This window comes from Artemia franciscana, chromosome 9 (genome assembly GCF_032884065.1).
Source record: "Artemia franciscana chromosome 9, ASM3288406v1, whole genome shotgun sequence".
Lineage (NCBI taxonomy): Eukaryota > Metazoa > Arthropoda > Branchiopoda > Anostraca > Artemiidae > Artemia > Artemia franciscana.
Genome location: NC_088871.1, coordinates 20,335,534 through 20,362,394, shown reverse-complemented (window position 1 = coordinate 20,362,394; position 26,861 = coordinate 20,335,534). Strand labels below are relative to the sequence as shown.

Below are 26,861 nucleotides of genomic sequence, written 5' to 3'. Positions count from 1 at the left end.
CAGATTTTTCTATATTAAATCAATTATAAACCTGTTTTACTTGGAGCTAATTGTAATGCCCAACCAACTCATACCATATATACGACTACGTATTTGTAACCGACGTGGGTGACCCTTTTTTGGATTGAAGAGCCATATACCACCTGTGGCTGAAAATTCACATCAAGAGTGTTGTCAACCAGGGAAAACGTTTTTCACTTGACGGCTAATATCCGGCTAAATTCAAGAATTTTCTTTGTTTAACCAACCACGCATTAGGAAAGAGAATAACTTAGAAATATGAAATATCTTGCTTTGGGAAGCACAAGCCAGCTCATCTGTCTGCGCCTGCTTAATAAGCACCTAAAATCAAGGTTATTTCTTTTCTAGGGAACACGCGAAGAATGGCTCATTGTATTTTACATCACTGGAGCTGTTTACATCATGGGAGCCAGCGTTTATGCCATATTTGGAACAAGCGAAGCTCTAGATTTGACACAGAGAAAGTTTGCTACAGTTGATCCGGATGTTGCATTGCCTTTAAAGCCAAATAATAAATAAATTAAAGTTTAAAACGTCGGCATATACCAAAATCGGCCGGGAGCCCCCCTAATATTGGGATTTTCTATGCTTGTCACCAATTTGCATTAAACTACATTTTGCTTCAAAACTGTTCCGGTATTTACTTGCTAAATGATTCTTGATTTCCAGGAATAATTTAATCTTCTCTCTTATGAGTTTGTCAGCGATTCTAAAGGAGTAAGCTTAAAACGTCGATTCACGAGTTTTATTTCATTTCACGTCTAAGCTAAAATTATCACAAATAGGCTACTTAATCGTAATATGCTGAATTGTAAAGATCACCTTGCAATATTTCCAAAGTGTCATTTAAAAACTTTCTAATCCCATTGCGCACAGATCGAGATTCCACCCTCTTCCTTTTAAGTTTGTTTTTCTCCTACAATACAAATTGGCAATTCCGTTCATTCAAATTTCAAGAGTCAAAGGAAACGCCTCAGTTTTAGCCAATAAAGGTCAAAGTGATAAGGTGCTGTCTTCATTCCGGCCCTTTCAGGCCAAATCAGCCAAGTTAAAATAGTTATTGGATCACCCAAATTTGGTCTTTCCTTTAAAATTTGCCTTGAGCCTTAAAAACCACCAATTGAGACTGGAGCTCCCAGGAAAGCCAAAACTCCTTAACGAATTTGTCTGAAAAGGCTATGACGAAGACAAAAACAAAATGAAGACATAACCCCTTTTATGATCACGCCGTACCATATCTGTCCACGAAAACGAACAAGTTTAATAAACCAAATTTGTTTTCTTGTTTGACTGTCACACAAGCATTTCAGAAGCGGAAGCTTAAAATGGAAAGTAATTGGATGGGTAGGCTTTTATCAACACTAATTTGTTCGCAATTATTCTTTATCGATACAATTTCATTGTAACATTTGCCAAATTACTGTTACAAATAGAAAAACTAATGTTTCAACCATCTTTCCTAGTAAAAAAAAACATCCTTAAATATTTTCTTTGATTGGCCAGTCAGATATTTTATTTTAGAATGTTGAACAAAGTTCAGCACGAGAAATTACAAACAGCATTCTCAACTGGACCTGTAGTAGTGCGTTATTTTATTTTATCAACAAGCATGACTACATTGTGATCTGGGCATTGCGAATGAAAATATGAAAATAACACAATGAGTTATATCAGCAACAGTTCTAATTGAAAAAATTTAAAAAGCGCTCGGAAAGTCACTTTATCCAAAATGTAAAAAAAAAAGCTTGCCGATATTATAATAAAAATATGAGTTATTTATTTTCTGTGACCTATAAATATATTTTCCAGGATTACTGATAAACCGTGAGCGAATATTTATTACTCAAAGTCTTCATTGCTTATAACCCAATAGATTCCTTTTCTTATGGTTATTCTTTTCTCTGTGTTCCTTTCCTGTAAAGACTGTTTTGTCTTTGCCGAATTGAACCTTTTCTGTAATTATCTGTTTTTATCTGTTCTGTTACCTTATCTTAGTCCAACATTCCTCCTGAGCCATTGGTAGCGCACAGGGCGTCGGCGAAGCATCTCCACTCGTCTCGAAGGTATGTTGCAGCGATGACATCTTTCGATTCATGTACTTACAAGGTCTCAGCCGTCCTCAAATCCCGGTCAAAAGTTCGCTGCAAGATGTTCTTTAAACAACCTCGTCTTCTTCTGCCATCTGGTTTCCAATTGCAGACTGTCCGAGGAAGGCAGACTTTCTTCATATGGAGTAGGATACATATAAACCAACTGCCCAATTATCAGGTTAGGAACTTGAAAAAAACTGATTCGAAACAGCCCATAAATGGAAAATGTTCTTTTGAAGCTTTTGACTCAGTATTCCTACTTCTATCAAAACGTTGATAGCTGGATTTTCATTATCCTTCACTGATTTCTTGCCATTCTTTTACTTTTTTTTTCACTACCTAGCTGGACATTTTCAGAAATATAAAACCCTTTTTTTCAAGTTTATTTTTCAGGTTTTACAACCATTTCTTAGCATCTCTATTTGGATTTATAAAAGTTAAATTTCTCAAAGGAATGGTAATTGCTACATTCCTCGAAAATAGGTTGCTTTCGATGAGTTGATTGGATGGACAATTCGAACGTCTGTATTATTTAGTGATGTGTCTTCTGTTTGTTTCACTTCCGTGTATCACCCTGCAGTACTTACGTTTATAAAGATTTACAAATAACTCATCATTACTACATATTACTATTAATGAAAACCGATCTTTTTTTGTCTTTATTTTCACTTTTCTGTAAATCCTCTTAATACAATGGTTCTTAACCGCTACATAAATATTTGGAGTACATCAATAAAGTGCTAAGGATATGGAATTATATTTAAGAAAAAAAAGTTCTTGTGCTAAATAAAAAGTGAAGTTGAAACTTAAAACGAAGAAAAATCATCGTTTAACAGATAATACAAGATAAACCTATTGAACTAGCTCAAATAAACTGACTCGTTATATTTTTCGTTATTTGTGGGGATGAATAGCGCTTTACTGAAATCACAGACCCCCCCCCAAAAAAAAAAAGAAGAAAAGGATGTCTTAGAAGCGGAAAAACCGTGACTAGCCGGCGGTAAATAAAAGGTTTATATGACTCTGAATAGTCTACCAACAGCCATCATATCCATCACTTTTAATATGCCCTTATAATTCGCTAAAAACTCAAGCCACCTGAATTTTCAACACTAGTTTTAAGGGGTATGCAAATTTTGGAAAAATACACTGTCAGCTTATTTGAGCCAGTTTTGTTAGTTACTAGTTTTTTTGCTTTTAAGTTTCAACTTCGTTCTTAATGTAAGGGAATCTTTTTTTAATTTAATTTTTCCTCCTTTTTTCAGATTAAAACGATAAACCTTGCAAAAAGAATTTTACCCAAATTAGGCAAGAAAACTAAAGCTCAACATGAATGGACATTAAACATAGGTTTTAGTCCCTACACCCTTAACCTCTCCCATAAGATTTGCACAAATTTGCCACATAAATAGAGTCCAAGAGATATTTTGTCACCGGTATCTTTGAGAATTTGCGCATAAAATGTTATTATTTTCACAAAAATAAAATGGATAATCTTTTTTTTCATTAGGTGCGTTGTTTCAAAACACTTTCTTTTGTTTCAATTCACTAAGGAGACTAGGAAGGGGAATATACAAGAAGGAGAATTGTAAAGAACCACTTAAGGGTTTTTAACCGAAGGGATTACAAAGATACTCTTGCTATGCTTCCCACCCTCCAAAATTGTAATAAAAGTGCCATTTTGCAATTTACGATGAGACATAAAGCCAAATTTACCAGACACAGAAGCTTTAAGATGTGCCGTTAAACATGTCTTTGTGATTTGCGGTATTCTGCAAACCCTGGCAAAATTCAAATAATCTAAGAGATGTACTTTAACCATGCAAAAAACGACTTTCCGTGTCTCTGATGATATTCGAAAGCTCGAGTAGAGGATTTTTGACGATGAAAAATCAATCTGTGATGTCGCATTCACCTGTATTCTGATCCTCTTCAGACGACGATCATGTTTCGTGACACAAAAAGGCAGAAAATACCATTTTATAGTGGCCCAATCTCTTTTTGTTACTTGAAGAGATTATCATTTGCTGATGATATGTCACCAACCTTGGTAATCACTACAAATTCATGCCATTTCAGCTGACGATTCATGAATAAACTCGGAACTCACTGCAGCCTTCACGTTAGAGCTCGCCGCATGATGTAAAGTTGTTTTTCACATTGAGGAATACCTCTAAGGGTGACAAACACGCGACCATATAGGGTAAAACAAGACAAATTGACTGGCATCTTTAGAATTCACTTTTCCTAGCATATTGACTCTCTTTGAGCAAAAATTGACGTTTCGTGGCATAAAATGGTAAAAAATGTCACTTTGCTGCAGCAAGTTCCCTATTGTCACAGGCAGTGCAATAGCACTGCCTGAGTAAAGAGTGATAAGGCTTCAATGCACTACAAGTTTATATTTCCTTTTCCCCGGGCCACTTTGTAGTAAAGGGTTATTTATACTGGAAATTCAAAGTTGTAGCACCCATTTTAAGTCAAAAGTGATCAAAAAGCGACTCGCCCCTCTCCCATATCTCCTTCTGCTTTCCTAGTCCTCCCCTCAAAGATATCACATCCTACGTCTACGGCTACAACTACGACGACTACTGATACTACGACTACAGCTAGGCAAACTCCTACTAAGAAAACTTTTACTACTACAACAACTACTAACACTACTACAACCATAACAGCTACAACTAGTACAACTATTACTAGTACGACTACGACTATCACTACTATTGCAACTACTATTGCTGATACTACCACTACCACTACTACTACTCAGACTAATACTATTTCTGCTACGATTACTACTACTAAAACTAGGACTACCAGAGGTATCACTAGCCATTTTTTTTTTTTTTTGAGGGGGGAATGAATTTTTCTTACTGGCTGGTCATTTTTACTAACGGATTTGGGTGATACTGTTATTAAAATTACTTCTTCTTTTATTTTGTACTGACTGAGATTGATATTCTTTCATTAATTTCGCTTTATATATTTCTATCAGCCCACATTTACCCAAACAAAAACAAATTCAAGCCATTAAAAAAGTGTCAATTTGTGCCACTACTTTACGGACATAAATTTTTGTTACCGACTGATTGAGAACACCAGAGCCTTCCCTACTCCCCACATACTTGACGCCCTTGACGACCACCACTACCTGTAACAAAGAAAAAGTAATAAAAACAACTGTATCAATTAAAACGAGCACATATTCGGCTAATTAAACAAAAATCCACAAAAGAAGTTCTCAAAGAAAAGTTAAGAGTCACATTAAGCCGAAGAGGAGCAGAAATAAAGTCGAATAATAAATCTAGCGTACAACGACCATAAATCACTATGAATGAAATCGTTCGTGGTAACGAACCGTAAGTAAGGAGCGATCCGGCTCAATAGTAACCGAAACTCTAAACAACGGAGGTTTGATATCAGAAGATATGTCATAAAAATATAGTTCTTATGCTGATTTTAAATACTTAAGTTTCATTAAACTTAGTCTTACCCATCAAAGTTTACGAGCAAAGGTAAAGGTCATAGAATCTTAATGAAAATGACAACATCAGATTAAGCGTATTAGAGAACTCTATCACAGAGGTTTTAAGCTCCTATCTAAAAAATGTGGAATTTTGTATTTTTTGCCAGAAGAAAGATCACGGATGCATGTTTATTTGTTTTGTTTCCCTAGGAGTTATCATATCGATCCGCTGGTCCTAGAATATCATGATAGAGCTCATTCGAACCGAAATTAAAAGCTATATTGCCCTTTTAAAGTGACCACAAAATTGGAGGGCAACTATACCCCCTCCTACGCTCGTTTTTGGCAAAATAGCCTGATCAAAATTTTGAGAGCCATTATGTTCAGCATAGTTAAAAGGCCGAATAACTATGCCTTTTGGAGAGAACCCCCAGAGCCCGTAGGGAAAGGTCTTCAAGTTAAAAAATTTGCCCAGTGTTTTCGTATAATATTTGTTATTGGGCAGTATGCATACATTTTTCGGGGTGGAGGGGGGATTTCTGCTGTTGGATTTTCCACAGGAATAATTTTCCGCGGGGAAGGTAGTTTCCAGGGGGGTAGAGTTTTCAGAGGAAATTTTACACTAGGAGAGTTTGTCAGAACTCCTATATGAAATTCTTCGTATGTAATGCTTTCTCATTGCCGACTCAAATTTACGTGTGGAAATGTTAAGGGTAATTGTCCGGGGTAAGTTTTCACCGCAATTGAATTGTCTAGGGAATAAATCTGTGCTGGGGAGAGATTTATCCGTGGAGGTGTAACCAGATTTCCTTGTGTTACTTAAACAATGATCACTGTTTAACTCGATGACGCGAGAATTTTAATGTGTTTCATTGTTGGGTGATGTGAGGGTCGCTGTTTCGTGGGGACGTGGGTGAGTTGATTTCTTTTCCTTATATACTTATATTTAGATGTTGGTTAGTATATTTATGACAAGTTTTATGATTCTTTATTGATTGCATGTCGTTTCCCAAGTAACGGGTCATTGAGCCCTTTGGGATATTGTTTTTGTTATTGTTATTTTATGAAAAATAAATATAACTTGAACCTGAACTTTTCAACTGAAAGGAAGGAGCAACATTAAAACTTAAAACAAGAAATAATTATTACGTACATGAGGGGGGTGTCCCCTTCTCAACACCTTGCTCTTTACGCTAAAGTTTGAATTCTGTCCTAATTCTTGCACTAGTTAAACGAAACACTGTTCGTTTAATCAGAACAATAAGAAGCTTTTATTAAAAGTACTAAAAACTGTACCGTAAAGAGCGAGGTATTGAGGAGTAACAACCCCCTCATATACAGAATAATTTCTGTCCGTTTTAAGTTTTAATGTTGCTCCTTACTTTCAGTTGAAAAAAAAAATTATTCGAAAAATAAATCAGATTCAAAGCGAGGAGACATTACAATAAATGATTAGGTCGAAGTTAAAACAAACAGAAGCTATCCCAAACAGGAGTAGATTTAACTATGCCTTGTAAAGGCCAGAAAGTCATTTACATATTATTGAAAATAAAATATATTTTAAATGTTTTCTCTCTCACAACTTTAATAAATCCAAAATTACTGCGACTTTCAAGAATGTACGTCAATATATATTAAGTTATCGATCCACATTTCATTGGTTCCTTTTAGTAGTCTTAGTTATTATGGTAATTTTCTTACTATTTTTTGTCGATGTATGGCCAATACAAACACACAGTTCGAAATGAAAATTGTTCGCAGCATGGGGCATGACATTTTAGTCTTCATAAGGCATAAAGGGCGTTAGCTCCACCCCTGTTTGTGATAGTTTCAGTTCGTTTTAAGTTTGACTTGACTATTTATTGTAATTCTTCTTTGTTTTGGGCTTTTTTTATTTATTCATCTTGATTTAATGTTTGTTTTACACTTGAATTAGTGTTTAACTTTATTTCTGTTCGTCGTCGGCTTAATATAGCTCGTTACTTTTCTTTGAAAAACTTCCTTTGTGGAATTTTTTTAATTAATTACTTAAAAACGGCATTAGATACTGTGGATTTGCTTCAAACGAGCCTTCTCCCAACATTTTATGATTGCTGGTTCGATACAATCATAAACGGGAAAAAATATGGACACAGTCCTACACATGCAAAAAAAGAGTTTGCTTGTTGTTCAAGGTGTGCGACTCTAGTTCTCCTGTAAAGGGTTTTCACCCTTGGTGATTCCAATTGTGCACTTTTCATTTCAATCCACCACCATTTCCAAGGGTGTATTGAGGCTCTTAATTCAGGATATCGCCAATATTCCAAAAATAATCGAAATAATGGTTACTATTTGTGAACCAGCTTCAAAATTCTATTTTTATTACCAGAGTCGTTTTCTTAAATCCTCTTATCGAACTTTTGTTTACTCTGAGCCGTGGTTGGCTCTCCTATGGGTTGTAGCGACAGCTGTAACCTAATAACTATGATCTGAAAATCATAATGGAAGAAGTATAGTCCTTACGAACAAATGTAAGGAGTATACTACGAACCAACGCAATGACTATGAGGTCACATTGAACATTCCATAACAGGTTCGGAATTCAATGTTTTAACCATTTTTCAAACAATAATAACGAAATTCAGTTTGTTGTTAAGCAGCCTTAGTAGCTTCTAGAACGATACTCCTGTGTCAAGATACTGTTGATAAAACAGGAGCCGTGCTAAATAGAGTAACAAACAATGACAAAAACTGAAGTTTCACGATCTTTCTCAGTTTAAACCAGAATGAATTTGCTAGCAATAACTAATCGCTTGCCCACAATTAAATAATTTGTATAAACTACTGGCAAAGTTCGAAGCAATTACCACTAATGGTTTATAGATGTAGAGCAACAAACTTGAGAAAGTTGTATTTTCAGTTTTATATTTCCCATTTCGTGTAGAATAAAATAAAACAACGCCAGAAACAAGGTATGTGTTCACTATGGAAAAGAAAATGGAAAGTGTTTTTTGCGCGTTTTTTTTTCTAATGTTAAGAGGTTTGTAGATATCAGGATAGGATCCATATATTGTGCTATTCATTCAATTTCTCAGTATAACTACGACTATTGGATGTGCCTGTTAGATTTCATGGAAAAGCAAAAGAATGAGTATTTCTGTATTTTGAACATATTTGTATTTCAGCGATGTAGTCATGGCGGCGAACTGAACGCTTTCAAGACTAAGTTCAGAATATTTGCATATAAAATTCAAGTAGCAATTTTTATACAATATACAATAGGACTTGTTCTTGCAAACTCTTACACAGTTAAAAGGTTCTGATTAGCAAGGCAATGTAAACAAAAACACCAAAAAGTCGATAGCCCAAGATAAAAGAAACCGCTTCCTAGTATTCAGATACGTACAAGTCTTCATTCCCTTTTGCACAAAGCAACGAAATAAATGACAAAAGGCCAGACTGACTGTTAGTAAAAAAAAAGTTTATTGTTTTTCCTTAATAATTTTCTTTAATTTGCTGTTATATTTCGGATTGCCTCTTTTCTTCATAAGATTTCTCGAATTATATCGACAATTGAAGGTTTATTCTGTATATTAGCAAGCTCAAGAGCAAAACAGCCGTGTCACTTATAAGAGAAAAAGAATATACTTGGTTAATTGTCAATGTAAATAGAGAAATCTTGTGAAGAAAAGAGCCAATCCAAAATATACCAGTTATTAAGGAAAAATTAACCATACCAGCTAATAAACTTGAGCCATCTAACCTCTATTGATTGCCTCTATTGATATGCCACTATCCTCTATGATTAGATTAGTTAGAGATTGGGTGATTATAAAGATATAGCTCTCTGAACGACTACTATGTGTTCTACTCAAAGCTCCACATAGGTCCTACTCTTAGAGTGAAGGGGAGGGGGCTTCAACCAGAGTATTTCCAGGTCACCTGAAAGAGTGCGGTGTAAAAACAAGAAAAAGTACATCAACAGACGATAAATTTTTAATTTTTGCAAAGGTTATCCCATCCAATCTGAGGGATATTTCCCCCTGCGTACAATTCAAGAAGTCGGTGCTATGATTCCTTCGAAGGACCTCTGATTTCTAAATTCCAAAGTTCTACTTAGAAGTCTAGCTTCTTTCTTTTTCACTCTGTTCATCACTACTACTTTTTTGTACAAACACTACAATACCATCAACACGAAAGCCATCAAATACTAATTAAAAGAAATCACAGAACATTTTGAGAAATATTTGACATTCAATGAGACACCTCTTAATCTTTAGTCTTCTTTAGACGATCTTCTAAAGACACTGACTAGGGCCTGTAACCTGCAAAGTAGAATCAATGTATAGCGTTAGCATATATGTACATAAATCGTCACCTTTAAGTGAAATTATCCCACTGACTGAAAACTCATTCTGAGAAAAACGCTATTATTGATTTTGAACGCTCCCTTTCGAATGCTCAATAGTCCAGGTCAAAGAGTATAGTTAGCTTAAAAAAGTGGAAACTGGGGTTAACGTCGACAAAAAATATCAACACCATCTAGAGTTTGGCAAAACTTAGCATTTTGTCAGTGTAATAATAAGAACTATTAATTACATTAGTGTAATTACTAAAATTAGATTAATATTAAGTGGTTGATCTCAGTTACTGACAGAAAAACGATTACAAAGCTTGAAAATTCCAAGTGTTGCCAAATGCTAGATGGCGTTAACATTCCTGTCGACATTAGCGCCAGATCCCACTCTTGTATGTTACCCATACTCTGATCCAGCTAAAAAAATTGCATTTTCTTAATTTTGCTTAAAATTAGTTAATTTAATTACTTAACGTCTGCTTACGGTCACTTAATTCTACGTTATGTTTGCAGTATCTGCTTAATCAAACAAGTAATCGTGATAACATAATTTCATTCCTAGAATAATTTTACTTTCAGGAAGATTGCTGACGTATTGATTAGGTTAAAACCGAAGCCTATTATTAAACATAGTACTTTGCCTTCCTTATGGCAAAACTATTCGTGTTACAAAACACCTCATAATCCACAATCTCAAAGAAAAATTAGAAAGACATATGGAGCACTTGCCCGAGTCAAAGGTCAGTTCGAACGGCGTATTCAGAACTTTTGTATTTGTTTTTTACTGTCTAATAAAGGAATTATTCCTATTGAGATTCTTATTCGTTTTGTCAAAGAAAGGCAGTGTGGTCTGTGGAAAAAAAATTCAACTCTTCAACTCATATATAAGGAAGATGAACGGAAATACAACTGATAGTAAAAGTTGCTGATTCTTAATCAGAAAAATCTCAAGTTTTCAAATTAGTAGCAGTATTCAAAAAGATTATAACCGTATCTTTTCTAATTTTTATAACCGCTTTTAAACAGCGATTTTTTTTATTACTTCAAGGAATCATTTAAAAATAAAAAATAAATAGATTTTTTTTTCCGAACGAATTCTTGATGTGTGAATTCTACCTCTAACTCCACAAAATTCAGCTTATTAACTTGGTAAGCTTTTTGCCAATTTTATTTTGCTTTCTGAATCTTCTTTAAAAACAAACCCAGTTGATGGGCTAATCGTCTTACTGATAACAAAAACAATTTATTTCATATTTTGTAAACACAAAATCGACCAGAGAGGTAACAACAAAGTAACGCGAAAAGGAAACTTCTAACCGGGGAAATAAAGACGTGTCAACACAAAAACAAAGATTAAAGGTAAAAGCCCTGACATCTGAGAAGAACATTTGAGCAGGCAATCCACAAATAATCAAACTCTAAACTTGACTACTTCCGTTTTCTAAAAAATTCTAGGATTCCGTGACGTCTTAATTTTTAGCTCTTTGACCAAATTGGGGAGGGCCAGGTACAATTTACGGATAGCAATTTCTAGAAAATTCTATTTCTGAAATTCAATCTTAACTATAATTGACACTAAATATTAAAAAAATTAAAACTAATATTCGAAATTTATATTCCACTTGCCTATAAGGCAATATTTATCTCCATTTCTAATTGCGAGAGGGACTTAGGACCGCGATTCCAGTTCGAAAATATTTCCCCTAAGAGCCTTAATTTAGAGGGAAAATCTTTGAAGGGAAAACGCTGCCTTGAGCTACGATGATGGGCGCAAGTATCCAAAGAAGGATGATCAAAGACAACCCGAAGCTCATTGGAAATCTTATTATATATCACCAGAAATAAGAATTTCGTCATTATCATCTAGGTCTAGTAAACGGGTTTCGCTTATTTTTGATCCAATGAGTCATGATGATGATTCATTCAAGGTCAAGTTTAGTGATTAGGTGATTTTTTTCAAAATCAAATTCTTTCAACCTACCATGAACTCCCTATCAGCCATAATATGAAACAAATCCATGATGACCTAACAGAAATTTATGCTGAAAAGACTCGTACGGAATATGGTGCTTCAAGCGTTGTAACTGTAGTATTTGTAAGAGCGTGCATAATGGCTGTGCATTAATGGCTGTGCACATTCAGCATTATGTATTATATTTAAAGATAATGAAAGAAATACATTAGATCTCTTATCTATAAGTATGCAAAACATATTTTCGGTGTAACACCTCTAAAACACATTAGTAGAATCCCAAACATAATTTATATGACCTTATCTTAAATATAGCAATATTATTGTACATCAAATACAGTATAATAAATAACAAAATAATAATAAAATAAGTAATACTACACAAATAAATAGATAAAATAAAAAATATATAAATATTTAATAATATAGCAAAATAATATAATATAGAATTATCCCAAATATGATAATATCCAGTCTCTATGATAATTTCTGCTTGTTATGGAATGAGTGTGCCAATTTGCTGCTTCACTAAACCAAAAGCATAGTCATTACTAAGCTATTAGACGGTGCCTTTGTTGTTTATTGGTAATGTTCTTATTTTACTTCGTTACGTGACATTTTTTTTATATATATTTGTAACGGACAAAAAAATTTACTCATTGTTTTCCAAGTCAAATTTTTGACGAAAAATCCTTATCTATTAGATTCATACAACTAAATTTCATTTTAAATTTATTTCAAAGGCTTGAATAACAACCAGAGGTCAACAAAAAAGGATTCAATTAGTGGAAAGTTTTCCAAAAACTCGAATGCCTTTTGTTACAAGAAAAGAGAGTGAGAAGTTTGTCATGGGGCGTCTGTCAGTGGGACCTTCACCTTGGACAGGATGTCTCACGATGAACACGATGGTCTTCGACAATTGAGCATTGGAACCAAATGTTTTTTTAGCAAAGTCTAAAAAACTGAACGAACCTTAGAAATAGTTCCTTCCGGACCTTGACTGTAAATGTCTTGGCAATACACAATCCACTAAGAACGGCAAATAGAATATTATAGGCAAGAATAATGTAAAAATTTCCTAGCCATCGAATACGGCCAAAATCACCAAGTAAATCAAAATTTGTGATCCCTGAAATAAAAAATAAAAAATAGACTTAAAATAGAATGAAATGCGATGCTGGAATTGTTTTAATGTCTAAATACCCATAATTCAATAAAAAGACACCCAGTCTTTGACATTTTTTTTTAAACAAAATTTTGTAAAAGATAATACATAGCTCTTGGTATACTTGCAAAGGACTGAAGAGCAAATAAGACATCCAAGGTCAAAACACATTCTCTTTAAAAAAAATAAATTAACCAGATACATTTTGAAGATACGAGATTTTTTTAGAAGCTGTAAAAGATTACACCGTTTTCTCATTTTATAAGATTTAAATTCATGATAACATTCGTTTATAATTTTGCTTAGGCATAAACTTTAAATTTTCCGCACACCTTTTTGGTTTTTAAACCCAATTGTCTGGAATTATCTCAATGCAAAGCTTCTCAAATAGCTTTCGGTTCCAACAGCCGTAAATTTATTCTTCATGATCATACATATTTTTTTCTGAAACAAAACCTCTAAATGACTCTTAACTTAAAAATTTTACCCTTTAATTTAATTCAGTGAATAAACTGGGAGGTTACCTAGGGTTCTGGCAAGAAGTGGCAAGGCAGAGCTAAGAATTAGAACAAAACCACAATCCAATATAATATGGGTTATAGGCGTGTTCATTTTCCTTGGTCGAATTTTCTTGATCAAAGGCAATGTATATAATCCAACTAAAGTGGTAGCCATCAAATAAAATATTATAAGGATTTCAAGGTAGGCACCAGTAGATCCGAGGACCGACAACGAACTTATCCCCAATGCAAACTGCTCCTGAAAAAAAAAATACACACTGAATAAACAAAAATTAGCAGTGAGATTAAGGGAATTTAAGGATATGCAGATTTCTTAGGTATACCATTGTAAAATAAACAGAGTTGCAAAGTGACAAAGAATGTAGAGAACCAAATAGGTTATAGGCATGCAAGGGAGGAGTTCCAAAGCTGCCAATAGCAGACTTCGACAGAATTCCAAAAGCAGCCAAATGCTAGCCCACTTTTTCCACGACAGCTTATAGGATATCATTCATTGGATAGAAATAAGGTCTATGGCTTTTGGTTTAAGCTTGTTTTTGAACATGTACAGTATCTTTGAGCATGAGACCTTTTTTCTTTCCTTTCGATTTTTTCTTCTTTGTTCTAAAGTATTAATTCTCACCATTAGGGACTTTATTACGATCATGCAGGGTTAAAAGCAAATCAAGAGCTTAGCATTAAAACCTAGAAAAAACAAAAGCTAAGATGGAGTAAACTGATATGTCTTATGAGCAGTTCATGTTGCACAAGAAAAGCTTATCTATATATATAAAAATAAGTTGTCTGTCTGTGTGTCTGTCTGTGGATCAGGTGACGTCATGTTTCTGTGTTGACTGACGTCATGAAATTAGTTGTCGTCATTTTTGCTTTGACGGTGACGTCATTCAAGATATTTAAGACATATGTTCACGTAGAAATCTATTAATGTTTAAGTTTACAATGACTGATGAACTTACCATGGCAAAAGCCGATGAAGATGCTCAAAGAGTCTATGCCAAAAAACTTGCTGCTGATAGAGAAAGTCAGAAAAGAAAGCGTGCCGAGGAACTACCAGAGCAACGCGAAAGCAGACTTGCTGCTAAAAGAGAAAGTGAAAAAAGAAGGCGTGCCGAGGAATCAAAAGAACAGCAAGGAAACAGGCTTGAGGCTGATAGAGAAAGAAAGCACAGAAAGCGTGCCGAGGAATCAAAAGAACAGCAAGGAAACAGGCATGAGGCTGATAGAGAAAGAAAGAACAGAAAGCGTGCCGAGGAACTACCAGAGCAACGCGGAAGCAGACTTGCTGCTAAAAGAGAAAGTGAAAAAAGAAGGCGTGCCGAGGAATTACAAGAACAGCAAGAAATCAGGCTTGCTGCTGATAGAGAAAGTAAGAAAAGAAAGCGTGCCGAGGAATCACAAGAACAGCAAGAAATCAGGCTTGCTGCTGATAGAGAAAGTAAGAAAAGAAAGCGTGCCGAGGAATCAGAGCAACCTGAAAGTTATCGCCTGGCATTCAGGTACAACCCAGTCGATGATTATAGCTTGAGTAGATGTGTTCAAATCGGGACAATGTCTAAAATTTGTCCCTATTGCAAGGCCTTGAAATTCAATGGTGAAACAATGGGCATGTGTTGCGCCTCAGGAAAAGTTAAACTTCCTCTATTGGCTGCACCACCAGAGCCATTGAAGACTTTCCTTACTGGAACTACGTCGGAATCTAAGCGTTTTTTGTCAAAAATCAGAAAATACGACTCATGTTTCCAAATGACGTCGTTTGGAGCCCAAATCGAAAATCCAGATCAATTTATGTCTACTTTCAAAGTAAAAGGGCAAATTTATCATAGAGCAGGGTCCCTTCTACCATTCTCAGGCGAGAATCATAAATTTTTACAATTGTACTTCATCAGTGATAGAAATTCTGAATTGAATGCATGTTGCGAAATTTCTCCCAACGTTGAAAGGACAATCGTTTCCCAATTGCAACATCTTTTCCACGAAAATAATAATTTAGTGCGTCTGTTCAAAACAGCCATCGATTTGATGCCTACTGATACGCATAAAATTGTTATTTCCGCTGACAAAACGCCTCCTGGCCAACATGTGCGTAGATACAATGCTCCAACTATCGACGAAGTGGCAATCGTTATGGTCGGTGATCAGTTTTTACCTCGAGATATTATTCTTCATAAGCGAAACGCTCAGTTGTTAAGAATTGCTGAAACTCATCGATGCTACGATGCCCTACAATATCCTATCATTTTTTGGGATGGAGCCGACGGCTATCACTTTAATATTAAATTGATGAATCCAGCCACTAACAAAGAAATGAATAAGAAATGCAGTGCAATGCATTATTATTCCTATAGACTAATGATTCGGCAGGATGAAGAAAATTATATTTTAAAATGCCGTGAATTGTTTCACCAATTCGTCGTTGATATGTATGCTAAAATTAAATCAGAACGTTTGCTATATATCCGCCTGAATCAGACCAAGCTCCGATCTGAACAATACATTCATTTGCGAGATGCAGTTATAAATGACGGTAATACCACAAACGTTGGAAGATTAACAATTTTACCTTCGTCATATGCTGGCAGTCCCCGTCATATGCATGAATATGCTCAAGATGCTATTGCGTATGTTCGTCTCTATGGTCGTCCAGATTTATTTATTACATTTACATGTAATCAATCTTGGGACGAGATACTGCAGCTTTTACTTCAAGGACAATCGGCGGTTCATAGGCATGACATTACGGCCCGTGTCTTCCGGCAAAAGTTGAAATCACTGATAAACTACATTGTAAAACTTGAAGTGTTTGGGTCAGTGCGATGCTGGATGTACTCAGTGGAATGGCAAAAACGAGGTTTGCCACACGCACATATACTAATCTGGCTACATAAAAAAATTACTTCGAACGAAATTGATGATGTGATTTCCGCTGAAATACCTGATAAAAATGTCGATAAGGGGTTACATGATATTATTGTAAAAAATATGATACATGGACCTTGCGGTGCACTGAACGAAAATTCACCATGCATGGCCAAAGGAAGGTGCACAAAGCAATATCCTCGACTTTTAGTATCAAACACAATTACTGGCAATGATGGTTACCCACAATATAGAAGAAGATCTACTGAAGATGGCGGTAAAACAGCAATAATAAAGAAGCGTAACGGTACCACCATCGAAGTAGATAACCAGTGGGTTGTTCCATATTCCCCATTATTATCAAAAACATTTAATGCACACATAAACGTTGAATACTGTAACTCCGTAAAGGCAATCAAATACATTTGTAAATACGTCAACAAAGGCAGTGACATGGCAGTTTTTGGCTTGCAGCCCGAAATCAAAGATTTCGATGAAATCGTACAATATCAGGCTGGAAGATACATAAGCAGTAATGAAGCTGTTTGGCGAATTCTTTCATTTCCGATAAATGAACGTAGTCCAGCTGTTTTTCACTTAGCGGTACATTTACAGAATGGACAACGTGTTTATTTCACGGAAACCAACGTGCAACAAAGAGTCCTGAATCCACCGGATACAACATTAACAGCTTTTTTTTTCGCTTTGCAAAAATGATTCTTTTGCAAAAAAACTGCTGTATACTGAAGTGCCTTCGTATTACACGTGGAATACTAAAAATAAAGTATTTGAACGTCGAAAACAGGGTAAGTCAGTCGACGGCCAACCTACCATCTTCAAAGATACCACGATAGGAAGACTCTACACCGTTCACCCCAATCAACATGAATGCTTCTTTCTACGCCTGCTTTTGGTGAATGTACCCGGTCCGACATCCTTTGAGTATTTGAGGACTGTAAATGGTACTATACATGACACTTACCGTAGTGCATGCCAAGCTCTGAATTTATTGGAGAATGACCAACACTGGGATAACTGCATCAATGACGCGTGCGAAACGTCAACCCCAAGTCAAATTTGTGCATTGTTTGGCATCATTTTAACAACTTGCTCTCCATCAGCTCCTACAGAGTTATGGGAAAAATATAAGTCAAAAATGTCCGAAGATATACTCCATCGAAAACAGTTAGAGACGTCAGATATGACTTTTGATTTTACATCAGAAATTTATAACTACACTTTAGTTGTTATAGAAGATTTGTGCGTACGTATGGCAAACAAACCTCTTCAGGATTTGGGAATGCCTTCACCTAACCGTATCGCTGCTGTTTCGACATGTGTGGAATTGGATCGTGAACAAAGTTACAGTACGAGTGATCTATTGTCGTATGTACAAAATAACATTTCCAAGTTAACGTCGGAACAAAAAGACATTTATGATACGATAATGCATTGTGTCGATAACAACGTTGGAGAAATTTTCTTTTTGGATGCGCCAGGAGGTACTGGTAAAACGTTTGTGATAAAACTGATTCTGGCATCAATTCGATCAAAAAATGATATAGCGTTGGCAATTGCGTCGTCCGGAATAGCCGCAACATTGCTGCCTGGTGGAAGAACTGCTCATTCCGCTTTGAAATTGCCTCTGAACTTGCATTCTACAGAAACTCCCACGTGCAATATTTCCAAATCATCTGGGATGGGTAAAGTATTGCAGCAATGCAAACTTATTATTTGGGATGAGTGCACAATGGCACACAAAAAATCGCTCGAGGCTCTGGATCAATGCTTGAAAGATTTGCGAGGGAAGTCGAAACCCTTTGGCAGCACATTAATATTGCTTGCGGGAGATTTCAGGCAAACATTACCTATAATACCTAGATCAACTCCTGCAGACGAAATGAATGCTTGCCTGAAAAATTCTAATTTATGGGCACACGTAAAAACATTAAAATTAACTACAAATATGCGTGTCCGATTGCAAAACGATGACTCTGGTCAAACATTTTCAGATCAATTGCTGGCAATGGGAAACGGAAAGCTCCCAGTAGACTCAATTTCAGGACGTATACAACTACCTGCTGATTTCTGTAATTTAGTGACGTCCAAAAATGAATTGATTGAAAAAGTATTTCCGAATATTCTAAAAAATTATAAAAATAATAAATGGCTAAGTGAAAGAGCGATTCTCGCACCCAAAAATATAGACGTCCACGAAATCAACAATATTGTTTTGACCAAGATTCGAGACCAGGCAGTCCTTTACAAGTCAGTCGACACAGTTTTGGAACCAAATGAAGCGGTTAATTATCCATCTGAATTTTTAAATTCCATAGATCTTTCAGGGTTTCCACCACACGTGCTACAACTAAAAATAGGCGTACCAATAATACTTTTAAGAAATATAAACCCACCAAAGCTTTGCAATGGCACTCGACTTGCCGTAAAAAAAACAATGGAAAACCTAATAGAGGCCACAATCTTGACAGGGCCTTTTGAGGGTGAGGCTGTTCTTATTCCTCGCATTCCCATGATTCCAACGGATCTGCCTTTTCAATTTAAAAGATTGCAATTCCCAATTCGATTAGCATTTGCAATCACCATTAACAAAGCTCAAGGTCAATCATTAGAAAAATGTGGTATAGATCTTAATACTGATTGTTTTTCCCATGGACAAATTGTACGTTGCATGTTCGAGGGTCGGTAAACCTGACAATCTATTTATATGCAGCGACAATTGGACAGCGAAGAATGTTGTATATTCGCAAGTTTTACGCAGTTAATTTGTATTTTGGAACCAAATGAAGCGGTTAATTATCCATCTGAATTTTTAAATTCCATAGATCCTTCAGGGTTTCCACCACACGTGCTACAACTAAAAATAGGCGTACCAATAATACTTTTAAGAAATATCAACCCACCAAAGCTTTGCAATGGCACGTGACTTGCCGTAAAAAAAAACAATGGAAAACCTAATAGAGGCCACAATCTTGACAGGGCCTTATGAGGGTGAGGCTGTTCTTATTCCTCGCATTCCCATGATTCCAACGGATCTGCTTTTTCAATTTAAAAGATTGCAATTCCCAATTCGATTAGCATTTGCAACCATCATCAACAAAGCTCAAGGGCAATCACTAGAAAAATGCGGTATAGATCTTAATACAGATTGCTTTACCAATGTACAATTGTATGTTGCATCTTTGAGGGTCGGTAAACCTGACAATCTATTTATACGCACAGACAATGGGACAGCGAAGACTGTTGTATATTCACAAGTTTTACGTAGTTAATTTGTATTGTATCTATCTATCTATCTATCTATATAAAAACGAGTTGTGTGTATGCATGTTTGTTTGTTTGTAAAAAGAGCGTTTGCATATGACGTCATTATTAGTACATACGGCTTTGTATATGGACAGACAATGGGAAAGCCAAGAATGTTGTATATTCGCAATTTTTACGTAGTTTGAAACACATATATAAATCTATCTATATTCACAGGTGGGACACAGGGACACAACTACAATGGCGCGTAACTAATATGGCACGTAACGACTTACGCGCGCGGGGGGGCTTGGGGGGGCGCGAAGCGCCCCACCAACTAGGTGTTGGGGTGGCGCGAAGCGCCACCCCAACAGCTAGTAAAGTATAAAAATATACTTTCTTCACCTTGGCCTTTGCATACAGAGTTGCCTTCAAAATGATCTTATCTCACAATTGAACATTTTGTAGTTCAAAACACACTTTAAATCTTATTTTATGTTTATAATAAAAATTGAAGAGAAAGCTGCGGGGACTACAAAAAAAAGAAAACCTTAAACAGTTTGGGATAATGGCTAAATACAAACTTATTATTTAGTAAAACGCCGAGAACCACAAAAAAAAAGAAAACCTGTAACAGTTTAAGAAGATGGCTAGATATAAACTTATAATTTAGTGAAACAGTGAGAACTACAACAAAAAAAAGAGAAAACCTGAAACAGTTTGGGAAAATGGCTAAATATAAACTTATTATTTAGTAAAATGCTGAGAACTAAAAAAAAAGGAAACCTGAAACATTTGGGAAAATGGCTAAATATAAACTTATAATTAGTAAAACAGTGGGAACTACAAAGAAAAAAAGAAAACATGAAACAGTTTGGGAAAATGGCTAAAAATAAACTTATTATTTAGTGAAACGCCGAGAACTACAAAAAAAAGGAAACCTGAACCAGTTTGCGAAAATGGCTAAGTTTAAACTTATTATTTAGTAAAACGGTGAGAACTACAAAAAAAGAAAACCTGAAACAGTTTTGGAAAATGGCTAAATATAAACTTATTATTTAGTAAAAGGTCGAGAACTACAAAAAAAAGGAAACCTAAAACAGTTTGGGAAAACGGCTAAAAATAAACTTATTATTTTGTAAAACAGTGGGAACTACAAAAAAATAACTTGAAAGAATTCTACGAGCAAATAGCTAATTGTAAATGTCTTTATAGTTAAACTCCAAGAACTACAAACAATAGTAGAAACAATTTTTAGGGCAAAAGGCTATACATAAATGCCGCTTTTGGACATACAGTAGGAACTAAAAGGAACAAAACTTGAGACAACTGTTGGGCAAATGACTAAATTATACTTCTATGCCTAAGTTTGGAAAACACCTGATTATGTAACCTCAGCCATGGAAAAAAAATCTGAGTCAAATGACATATAGCGGTATTCAATATTGTCTCACACCAAGAGAGACATTTCCAGTCTACGTAAACTATGCTCGCTGCAAAAGGTGACAATTCTTGTGAATAGGATAGCGTGCAATTAGGGTTGACCCGGTACATGAAAAGGGGAGGGTAGGGGCTCTACATGATGGGGGAGGGGCTCCCTCACAATTTGTTTTCCTTTGTCAAGTTAGTAAGCGAATCGGAGAATCAACAAAACTTTAATTTTATTAAAATTATTTTTTTTAATTAATTTCACAATGTTATGGATTTCTTTCTTAGTACGATTTGAGGGATCGTCAAACTTAAAAAACCAGAAACAAGTTCCGTGAGAAAAAAAAAATCATGAAATGAAAGCAGTGAAATAAATATTCATTTTTTTCGTAATGATGTTCCCACTCCCCTTCGTAGTCCTCTCCGTCGACTAATTCTATACTCATAAGATATATAGTTTGTATACCCCCTCCCAGAAAAAATTCTTATCCAATTTGCATTGTCTTTTTTTTCTTTTTACTCGTGTGTATTGTGACTTTTTCGAGCTCCGTTTCCACTTAGCCCCGCCGCTGCGTTCCACAGCAGATAAACTGTTTTGGAGTCTTGGAAATAATCGAAAGCATACCTCTAGATAAAAAAAAATCTTGCTGTTAGGTTAATGAGCAACATTATAAATCAACTACTCTTTCTTGTACCATAGGAACGATTTTAGTACATTAAGGGGCTCGAATTGGTACTTTTCTTTAGGTCACACAAGCCGTCCATGAGTTTAACATAACATTGAAAAATTGAATCGAGACTTTAAGGAATTCCTCAACCTGACAAAAGACACAGACTTGTATATAAGTACCATTTTGTCAGTTATACCACCATTCTAAATCACCTTTACAGGAGAGTTTCTATTTACGTTAAAGAGTCATTTGTACAATATTTACCGGAGTAAGCACTTTTTGCAGTTAGCTATCATGGCAAATTTTCCAAGATGGTAGTATAGTTTTGCTAATTTTACCGCCTTCTTACTGTAGCTTTACCAATTTTACTTTTTTTAGTAAGTAATCTTCTCAATCAAAACTTAAGCTAATTTTTACGAGTAGTCCTTTCTCACTATATTTTTCAACGTGCATCTAAATTAAGATTGTGTATCCAAGATTGTTTGCACTTATTCCGATAACAATCTGTGCGTCATCAATCTATATTTTTTACTCCTATTTCTGTGAACAGAAGCAAATTCGTCAAATATATTGGCAAATATTTTGCCAATATATTAGGAGCGCCAAATATTTTGGCGCTCCTGCATTCTGAGCAGAGCATTAAGTAGAGTAAACGTAAATCACGATTTTTCGATATGTAAGAAGTATGGCCAATATTTTATCTCACGAAAAGTTGTAAAACTTTTGAAAGATAAGAAAAGACAGAAAACGATAAAAAAGTGACATAGAAAAAGTGAATAGAAAGAGAAAACAAGGATTAAAAGTAATTTTTCACCAGATAAGAAGGGAACAATAACGTAGAAGTGGAAAATAGCGAACAAAAGAAAAGAAAAAGCACAGCACGAGAGCGAAAATTAATAGGCCGAGATAAATTGAGGTTCTTAAAAGCATCAAAATGTGAGGTGCATCCCTTCTATATTGCCTATAAATAACTTTTGGTTCTGCTAACCCATTTTGTTTTTCTTTTTTGTCTTCAAATTCATCCCGACATTGTGTGAAAGAGAATTTGCTAGGCTATGTGATACTGACCTTGAGTGTACGTCCAATAGCCGAGACCTTAGCCCCTAGGTTTCTTTCCTTGGGGCTGCTTTAAGAAAAAAATATACGCACGGAGACTCAAGAAGCCATAGGAGGAACAGTTGAGCCATTTATAAAGTTGGTTTGTGAAAAAGTCATGAAAAACATGATGGTGCATCTCCAGAAATCTTTCATTTCGGAATAGCCCTTCCCAACCACTCATTTGAAATGATAAGTAATCCCTTTTATTTTGCGGTAAAATTACTGCTATATAACCGATTCTTATGGATTTCCTAAACTCCCCTCCTTTTTTGGGCATCACAATTTATTTTTAACAAGAAGTGTTTAAATTTGGAATTAACTAGCAACAAAATCGTACGAAATTCGTTTTTAAGCTTCTTATAAACTCAATTTTCTTTCTTCTTATAATTGTTAGAATTCGTTCTTATATTTCCTTCTTGTAATTTTAATTGTTGTTTTAAATGTGCGATAGTAAACATTCATTTCAACGAACCCAAGTCTAAAACCTCCTTTAATGGTTAGTGTCTAAAACCAAGTGTCTAAAACCTCCTTTTTAAAAAATCCTTTTTTAGGGGGGGGGGACATACTGATTAATCATTTTCTATACTATACCTGAGTAGACTGAGGAAGAGATTTAATTCCAACCAATAATTGTAGGGTGTTTAATGTGACGAGCAGAATGGTAACTGTTGTAACAGTAAACAAACCAATCATCGCAAGGGGATAGAATAGGTTTCTTGTTATTCGTCCAGACTGTTTGTGCTTCTCTGAAAAACAAAAAGAAATTATTGCTTTTCCATTTGATTAACAAAAACAAAATTGGGAAAATTGTAAAAAAAAAAAAAAAAAACTGTTTTCAGGAAAATGGTTGATGAAATATACCAGGAGAGAAAAAAAATGTGTATGTGAAAAATCAGAAAAGTGGAAAGCTATGAAATGTCAAGTAAGAGGTAAGATAGATAGGCAGAAAGGTGAAGGAGATAATAGAAAATAGGGATTAGTTAGATTACAAATAAGCAGGGAGTCTTAGATATAAAAAAAAAATTGACAAAAGCAAAAGCACAATAATCAACAGAAATAATAGTTATTACATCAACTTCCATTAAGATTTTCTACAATTTTTACGACAATTTTCAATATCATAATTACCCCACATCTCAAGGATCATATTTTTTCATTGGATTTGAACCCACAACCAGAGCCAGTAGCCATCGCCAAATCTTCTGGTTCAGTTTTTTAATCAAGGAGGCACACTCGTGCCTCTATAAAGAGGCGACACACGACAATGTTAAGCGATCTTCGGTTCCAGTGGTCGCAGAGGGATGGGGAGGGATGCATTTCGTAGCCCGAGCTCCAACTAAGAAACCTGCAAAATTTCATCCCCCTCCAACTTTTCCTTCATGGGGAAAATCTGGCCGAAAGTTTCGACCCGTCAACCCCAGCCCCCCTTTAACGTTGTCCGATCGGGCTGAAATTCACAAGTTAAGGTCCCCTAGGGCCCAGGAGCTTATCCGCGAAATTTCAGCTCGATCCGATAACTCCTTCCCTGTTTTCCAGAAACCACGCATAGCCACTTAAAATTCATTTTCTTTTTTTTTCTCGACGCCTACAGGTCACATCCGACATTGGATCTGGGTGTACGAAGACTCATTCGATGCGCAATTCTCCGAGTAAGTGCCTTTGAAAGTTTCGTAGGAAAATCTTAACCCCCCGAAAGTTTCGACCCCCCAACCCCACCCCCCTTTTAACGTTGTCCGATAGGGCTGAAATTCACAAGTTAAGGTCCCCTACGGCCCAGGAGCTTATCCGCGAAATTTCAGCTCGATCCGATAACTCCTTCCCTGTTTTCCAGAAACCACGCATTAGCTACTTAATTAACGCATTTCTCTCCATAAGAGCCCATGTTAATTTGAAATTTTTAAAAGTTATTGAGAAGTTATATTTACACACGTGCAAGTGATTAGCTCAGTCGGTAGAGCGCGGGACTTTTAATCCTCTGGTCAAGGGTTCAAGTCCCTTACGGGCGGTTTTTTTCACATCATCAAAAAAATTTTGATAACACCTGGACAGCTTATCATTTGAGAGATAACAGAATATTAGCTTCTTATGAGCAAAAGAAACATTTCGGTCATTCTATCTAATTTTTTTTCTATTTTATACAATGATTTAAAAGCGGGGGGGGACGGCAGCCACCCAAGTTCCTCTCCTAATTCCTGTACGAGGAGTACAGGAATTATTAAATTACATCCACCATGGATTGTAGAAAAACGTACAGAAATAATATAAAAAAAACTTCGTTTTCTTAAAGAGTTAAAGAGGCTGCGTCCCAAAGTCGAACCTTAAAACGTACAGGAATTAGAAGAGGCAGTTGGGGGGCTGCCGCCCCCCAAACCCCCAGCTTTTAAAGACTCTTTTGTACAGTTTTTTTTTTGTGGGGGGACTTCATTGTTACTAATTACTAGTTTCGGCGCAATGGTTCGCCTGTCCTCTTGTGTTTAACATTTTTCGAAGTTATTCCATTATTCATTCATTTCAATTTTTTGTTAATTAAAAGAGGGCCTTTCCGAAGCCAAGAGCGGGGGGGTAGCAAAAAACAAAAAACCTGTACAAAAGAGTCTTTAAAAGCTGGGGGTTTGGGGGGCGGCAGCCCCCCAACTGCCTCTTCTAATTCCTGTACGTTTTAAGGTTCAACTTTGGGACGCAGCCTCTTTAACTCTTTAAGAAAACGAAGTTTTTTTCATATTATTTCTGTGTATTGAAGAAACACGTTGCGACTATGCAGTGTCAGGTTATTTTTGTTTTATTCTGGTAAGACGTAGCTATTATGATGTAAGATATGGCTATTCTGTTAAGATGGTAAGATACTTTGGTAAGATGTTTAAATTATTGAAAATGTAGCCTGCAGGATGATTTCTCCTTTTCTTTGTAACAGGTGATGCGCTTCATTATACCACAAGGCATTTGCGTTTTCGTTGATTAGCAATGTTTATGTTTTGTGTAAGTAAAAAGTTACTCTACAAACATGAAATGGCACGTTTACAATAATCTGTAATGATACGTCATCCAGACCCGTTGAAACACTTGAGAGATCATATGTGTGGAAATTCATCTCGTTGAAAGAATCATATCGAGACCCCTCTTACGAACCCGTATTAACCCCTTTTCCTTCTTTGTTTTTCTGCTCAGTCATACGCATCGATTGTGGCGGTTTATACTTCACATTGCCTTTTTGTTAAATTAAACTGACAAATTTGAACAGTTCTGTGTTTTACTGAATCGGCATGAGCAAGCCGTTTAGCGTCCAAAGAAGAATGTAGCTGTTCAAATTAGGTATAAAGCAGGCATCATTTCAGAAAGCTTGATAAAGTGGATAAAAAAATACAGATAATACGAATAATATGTAAAAGTTTGCAAAAATTATAAATAAATTATATTAAATAATTTAGTAAGTAAAAAAATTATATTAGGCTTGGGCCAAAAGGCCCTACCCTCCCTACAAGCATCCCTCGTGTGAGTTCGGAGTCAAAAAATGATACAGTTGATTGGTAAAACTCTGGTTTTATATGTTTGAGTGGTAGAGCAAGGAATATTAGTCTTTCTTTGGTCACCTTATGGCTATTGGTCGCTGTATTGCGTTTACTTTTCATTTTCTCATTGAAGAATCCACTGAAAAACCGAGAAACCATAGGAATTGGAAGGAAAATAACAACAATATATAAGCGATAGAACTTGAATAGAAGCAATCTAACTAGTCAAGAGAGTACCATTTCAAAATCTTTACTCTATTCTCTCCTCAGAAGAAAAACCCCTGGGAAGGCATCTCTCTGATCAAAGGCAAAATTATAGTAAATTTAATATTAGAAAATAGAGATCCATAACAGAGGTTAATATTAGCACTAGAAACCCAGCTTTGATTTTCTATATGGTTTTCCAGTCATTTGAAAAATCAATTTTCCAGTCTGATTTCCAAGAATATTTCAAGACTCGCATT

The 26,861-nt window shown here is 35.6% G+C and overlaps 2 protein-coding genes across 4 annotated transcripts in view; one reads left to right on the top strand and one right to left on the bottom strand.

Moving 5' to 3' along the window:
- LOC136031118 (sialin-like) overlaps window positions 1-649 on the top strand; it is a 41,845-nt gene extending 41,196 nt beyond the window's left edge. For all 3 annotated transcript variants that reach the window (XM_065710431.1, XM_065710430.1, XM_065710432.1), the window contains one exon: window positions 370-649. In XM_065710431.1, coding sequence (XP_065566503.1) covers window positions 370-540 — 171 coding nt within the window. In that variant the 3' untranslated portion in view covers window positions 541-649. The remainder of the gene's footprint in view (window positions 1-369) is intronic.
- An 8,890-nt stretch (window positions 650-9,539) lies between these two features.
- The window catches only part of LOC136031117 (limb region 1 protein homolog), a 56,780-nt gene continuing 39,458 nt past the window's right edge, over window positions 9,540-26,861 (bottom strand). Inside the window, exons 8-11 of the mRNA XM_065710429.1 lie at window positions 23,483-23,637; window positions 13,578-13,812; window positions 12,861-13,017; window positions 9,540-9,884 (exon numbers count right to left, since the gene is read on the bottom strand). Coding sequence (XP_065566501.1) covers window positions 9,836-9,884; window positions 12,861-13,017; window positions 13,578-13,812; window positions 23,483-23,637 — 596 coding nt within the window. The 3' untranslated portion in view covers window positions 9,540-9,835. The remainder of the gene's footprint in view (window positions 9,885-12,860; window positions 13,018-13,577; window positions 13,813-23,482; window positions 23,638-26,861) is intronic.